Raw genomic sequence first — 6,000 nt, forward strand, 5'->3', positions numbered from 1 at the left:
GAGAATATTAAATATTAAATATTATTGGCTTATCGAACTGCTAATGTTCCTATCATTCAAAGAGCTCACATTAAAAATAACTCGGTACAACAATTTCCTGCTACAGGTTAAGACTGTACCTACCCTAACAACATAATAACTGGTAAATTAAATTACTCCAGCCATTTACAATATGGAATTCACATTCCTCTTATTTAAAAAAGTCTTTTGTCAGCAAATATGAAACAGACTTCAGACTTCTTGATTTTTTTTTAACCAAGATGATGCTACTACTAAAAATTTCTTGGGGGTAAGTGGCTGGTTTGTTGAGTTAGGAGAGGTTACGGGAAATGGACACTAAGAGGTCATGGCTAGAGATGTGCAGGAAGTCAAAAGGTCTTTCTACTTAAGACCCCATGTTCTTAGACCCACAGGCAGAGAGGAAGAATGGTTCCACTATTCCACTGCACATCAAGACAAGATCCACAACAGATACGAACCTTTGATTCATCCTTTCCCAATCATCTTTACAGATAAAAGCCTAAGGTCCAGAAGACTGGCATTAAAGGACAAGACTTTACAACTGAGAATCACAAGCACCTTCTGCGCATGAATCCCATTAATAGAAAACACTTTTCTAGCTGTGCTCCTGTGTAGATTCAGGTGTGAAAATTTGAGCACAGTTGTTAAGGAGAGACGAACTGCTCTGCTTAAGAGAGAATTCTCCCTGGAATTGTAGGTCTGGATAGGAATAGGGCTGGGGGAAAAGAGGTAGCCTGAGAAACCCAGGCTGCTGTGAGCTTCCCCACCACGCACAGCCCATCAGTGGACCTGAAAGGGCTGGCTGGGCATGGACGGCTAGCAGGACCTGGGGAAGACATACAGCTTCAGGGTTAACTTCAGAAACAGTTGGCAGGTAAGTATGAAGGGGCTGGGGACACAGGAGACCTTGAGAAAGTAAACCTCTATGGATGAGTAAGAATTGTAGGGAAGTGTTGCATTTCCACAAGTCATAAAATTGAGCTTTTTCTGTAGCAGCAAAACCTTGAATTGTTAGCCAAACTAAACTAGCTATTGGCATGTGTGTGCGTGCTTAGTCGCTCAGTCATGTTCAACTCTGCAACCGCAGGGACTGTAGCCCACCAGGCTCCACTGTCCATGGGGTTCTCCAGGCAAGAATACTGGAGTGGGTAGCCATTACCTTCTCCAGGAGATCTTCCCAACCCAGGGATTGAACCAAAGTTTCCTGCATTACAGGCCGATTCTTTACCATCTGAGCCACAAGGGAAGCAAAATTAGTCTCTTGATCCCTGGTTCAATGACTGCTTACATCAGCATGTGTTTTTTAAGATACACGAAGGACTTCCTGGTCACCAGGGATTTCTACCTTGAAGGACAAGGAGCTATCTACACAGGAGAATAAATTCTGGACTCTAATATCCTCCTGCTCTAGTACTAATTCTTTAACTTCTCAGTCTGATTTATCCTTTACTTTTACTACTGCTGCTGGTACTTGTCAGATGCCTATCAGCTCTGCCTCTAAATCTAGAAAGCAAGTGTAAATTCCAGCCTAGATGTTCAAAGAAGCAAGTAACATTAAAGTGCTAATGACACAGAATACCTAGTCATTGTAGACTTCTGAATCCAGCCTCTTTGATTTTAGGAATGACACTCATTTGCCTACGAGGGTTATCACTCACAGGGTTCACGGCTGCACTGGGTTCCATTCTCAGAAGGAAAAACTACTTAGGGTTTAATGTTTTACCTATTACTGTCTTGAAGTTCTTAACAATTTTACCTTTGACTGTGTGTTCTGCAAGTAAAGTTCAATGGCAACAGAGGAAGTGCTGAGGGATGGGAGCCTCACTCACCATGTGGTCCATCCCTCCAGGGAGAGAAACTCTTTGTTATCCTGTCTGCTCCCCTGCCCCTGCTCAATGACCTCTGCCCTCTGCCCTGGCAGGTGTCAGGGCACAGCTCAGAAAGGTTGGGGAGGTCCACACCCCTATACACTGAGCTGGGGCTGCGGCCCAGTGTCTGTGAGGGGCTGGAGAAGGAAATGGCAACCCACTCCAGTGTTCTTGCCTGGAGAATCCCAGGGACGGTGGAGCCTGGTGGGCTGCTGTCTCTGGGGTCACAGTCAGACACGACTGAAGCGACTTAGCAGCAGCAGCACTGACCCCAACGTATTCCCCTGCCCAAAGCAGCCAGACATTAAATAACAGATTTTAAAAACACTGTGACAGGCCAAGAAAAAGCTTCTTCCTGCTTTTCACTTTGTGCTGGACCCCACAAACTATATTCTTGTCTCTGATTAGATATCTTATCTGGCAATCTCAAACCAATATTGTTTTTAGATTCTTAACTAAATAGTCACAACATATATGCAATAATAACTCTTCACTAAAACTATTCTTTGGTTTCAAGAACTCTTAATAATAAATGTAAAATCAGATCTTTTCAATAGTTCAAGAGGGAAAAACCCTCTATATTATTTTTGCCAGCAGGTATCATTAACAATAGAAGTTTGGGTCTGTTATTGTAGCTTGACAGTACATTGCATGAAATGGAAATGATGGAATTTTTTTTTCATGGAGGCAGCCAGGAAAAAAGAAAGTACTTATTTATCCACAGTGAAAATATTATCACTACATATTTTCTATCACATTAGGGATAGTTTAAAAAAAATCTTGTTACTTTTCTCCAATGTTGGTGTTTGCTCAACTGTAGTGTTTTTCCATTATCTATCTGGCATGAAGTTAAAATAGCCAATAGGTCAGTGACATAAGGGAGAATCAAGGGGAAGTGTAAGAAATAGCTTTTAATTTCTTCTTAATTTTGTATCTCCTTCATATCTTAATATCTTACCTTGAGTTTGGCCAAAAGAAGTTCATGATCGTGAAGAAGTTTTTTGGTTTCATCTTGATTGCTTCCAATTTCTAGAAGATTGGGCTGTGATTCAGCCAACTGAAGCTGTATCCATTTGCCACACTAAAAATAAAAATGGAATAAAATGCACTTTTAGCTCCCCTTACTCCTTCCCTTTCACCCTTCTCCTTTTCCTTCCCCCCTTTTTTTTTCAAAGCTTCCAGTTACACTGTGAAGAGTTTAACCTTTCTATAGAGATAGGTCTTACTTAAATTAGAACAGAACAGTTCTAATATAAATCCGTGCCCTGGCTTTTCTTTTTTTCATTCATAGGATAAATTCTTTTCTCTTAGCATATTAGATTTAAATTAAAAGTTCCCAAATGAGGAACATTTACAATAGGTTATATATTATTGAATAGTAAAAAATTATAGAATAACTCACACAAGTTTACATTCTCTTGCTCAAAAAAACAAATTCTATAAAAATAGTGATTTGAGCAAGTAAGGTGTGAACTTCACCAAAGGGAAAAGGTTTCATAAATGTAATTTATGCTGATTAGTGTCTTTAACCTTGCTGAATCAATCAGAAAGAATAAAGAGCAGAGGAAGCAAGTGATTCTTAGTTTATTTCAAAGTTAAAACATAATATTTTTCAAATTTTATCATTGAATATTCAATAAAGCATGTACAAAAATATCAGTGAAGTTGGATGTGTGACAACTGCCATTTGAATGCACTCAACTTGTTTTCCACATGAAGGACCCTTTCAGTGTCCTACCCCAAGATATAATTCATCATTGCATTTCCTAAGGAATTGCTTTTTTAAGAAGCAATATCGATTCAGCAAGAGGAAGAAGTAGCGGGCACATGCACTTGGCTAAGTGAATTGCTGAGGAGAAATGAGAAAGCTACATGTCTATCCCAGACCATTAGTACCCTGAGACTGTTTAGAAACCAGAAGCCCACATAAATCAGACACAAGCACTTCTATTAAGACACACTTTCCATTTTGAACAGCTTGGAGTTTATTTCAAACAGCACAGCAGTGAACTTAGGGAGCTGAGGAGGCAGGATGGAGGGAACTATCTTAAAAACAGTTTTAGTTAAGAGTTTCCAGTCTAATTTTAGAGTTTTTTTTTTTTCTTACTGTTAATTTAGCCCTGATTCTTTTATCATTTATTCTATATGCATTCTTCCTCATCCTACTCAAATAAATGTTGCATATTTGAGGGAAAGAAAAGTGAATTAAAAAAAATAACAGTAATTTTTCCTCTTTTTCCCTCACTGCTGATAATTGCAGTTACTCAGAGCATCATAAAATGACATGCAAGTTATCAGTATTGCTGCTTTTGCTTCTGGCTGTTTTCCACATCCATCCATTGCCTTTGAAAAGAATAGAGGTGAAGGGACTCAGCAGAGGCCCTGTTATTGTGAGACCAAGTCTCAAGAGCCCTGGGCAAGCGGCCTTGGTAGGAACACTTTGCATTCCGTGCTTTCAGTGCTTCTAGACTGAATCATTTTGTTCAGTGTCAAGTACTGCCTTCTTGTTTCGAATTTTCAAAATAACATAAAATTTTCAGCAATTAGGTGAAATTAAACAGGCTTTATTGTCCATGCTTCTTACAAAAGGCCAGAAAATTCATTTGGTTAAGCCTGGCGGGGTCTTGAAAGTAACAGGCTGGTGAGCACTGATTCCCTTCATTAAACCCTGAATTCTTGAGGTGGTGAGTTGTCTAAATCCAAGCAAAAGGCTTCAGGAATTTTCATAGGACATATTCATAGGGAATAAAATCATGCATACATTCTTGAACCTAAAGACGTGTGCTCATCTTTGCAAAGGGCAAACTGCTTGACATAAAACATACAGAAACCTTTAAGTCCCAAGTGGCTTCAATTTCCTGTGGTTAAGGGCAAGTTAGACACATGCCCCTCGCATCTTCCCTGGTAGGGTCTTCATTCTCTCACCAGTGTGACAAGGATTTACTAGTGCCTTCACCATGTCAAAACCAGAGCTGCAGAGGGCAAGTGTCACTGTCTCTTGTTAGGAGTTCCCTGTGCTCCGTCACGCTGAAAACAATGCCGCCCCTTATCTCTTCCCTCCTTCATCACATCCACTCTCAAAAATCACAGACATTTCACAGGTCCACTGGACTCTTAAGCCTAGCAATCACGAACCTGTGGTCACAAATGTTTTGCCTTTAAAAACCAAACTGAAAGTATACAATAGGATTTGTTATTGCTTTTCTGAAAAATCAAGCTGCTGTAGATGTTTTATGGCTAACTGAAAGAGAAACTCTAGCAACTAGCTGAAACTTAGAGGGTCCTCTCAGTTGCCAATTTAAAGAAGCATTAAGATGTACTTGCTGGGTTATTTTCCATATGCTGTGTACTGCTGATTTTGTGGAATGTTTTTTAGGATTATCAGCAGAACAAGAAGTCTACAGCCACACAGAATAAAAGGAAGTTGTCTGCTTACCTTTATGACAGCTATAACGATTTTGGAGTCCCCAGCCTGCACAGCTACTGAACTGACTGTTGTTGTAGAAAACTCCACAGCAGGACTCTCTTGGCTGGACATGGTACGTTAGAACCAGAGTTTAAGTGTCGGACAGCCTCTGTGCAGATGTGTGGCTGCTGCTCATTTCAGAAGGCAACCACTGGGGTTACTTGGATTCATTCAGGCAAAGAGCTCCGCTCGTACTGATTACTCTGCCAAAAGGAAAGAACAGGAGGTTAAAAATAGACAACCTCATTGAGTTTATCATGAGAGAGAGAGGAAAGAACGGGAGAGAATCGCCACACCCCTAGTATGGTAATACTGAGCGCTTGTTATTTTGGCCATTATCTTAAACGCAGAGGGCAGCTTCTAGCTCTCTGCCTATCAGCTGATGTTTGATAGCAAATGGAAAAAGAATTACATCCTGACAACCCAAGATACTTTAGCCACTGAATCTATACAGTGATGGTGAACTTTGAAACCAGCCAGTCATTAACCTGGGTATCAATCTTTTCAAGATTTTTTTAAGTCTTCTTCATGCAAAGCAAACTCTGAAAGATGTACTTTAAAAACAAGTTCTGGTATTTATTCTGGGACTAAGCCATAAAATTGTTTGAAATACATTTTTGGATTAATCTGCTTTTCTAAAATTGC

At 40.0% G+C, this 6,000-nt stretch overlaps 1 protein-coding gene across 8 annotated transcripts in view; it reads right to left on the minus strand.

The window, feature by feature from the left end:
- Positions 1-5,560, minus strand: part of CCDC141 (coiled-coil domain containing 141) — a 225,572-nt gene extending 220,012 nt beyond the window's left edge. For all 8 annotated transcript variants that reach the window (XR_015148410.1, XM_086360957.1, XM_086360959.1 and 5 more), the window contains exons 1-2: positions 5,326-5,560; positions 2,848-2,970 (exon numbers count right to left, since the gene is read on the minus strand). Coding sequence is in view for 7 of the 8 variants with exons in the window: in XM_086360957.1 (XP_086217083.1) it covers positions 2,848-2,970; positions 5,326-5,427 (225 nt within the window). In the remaining variant the exon portion in view is untranslated. The remainder of the gene's footprint in view (positions 1-2,847; positions 2,971-5,325) is intronic.
- Positions 5,561-6,000: the final 440 nt, after the last annotated feature.

The sequence above is a fragment of the Bos grunniens genome, chromosome 2, assembly GCF_055505025.1.
Source record: "Bos grunniens cultivar Pamir isolate PY7600 chromosome 2, Bosgru_T2T1.0, whole genome shotgun sequence".
Lineage (NCBI taxonomy): Eukaryota > Metazoa > Chordata > Mammalia > Artiodactyla > Bovidae > Bos > Bos grunniens.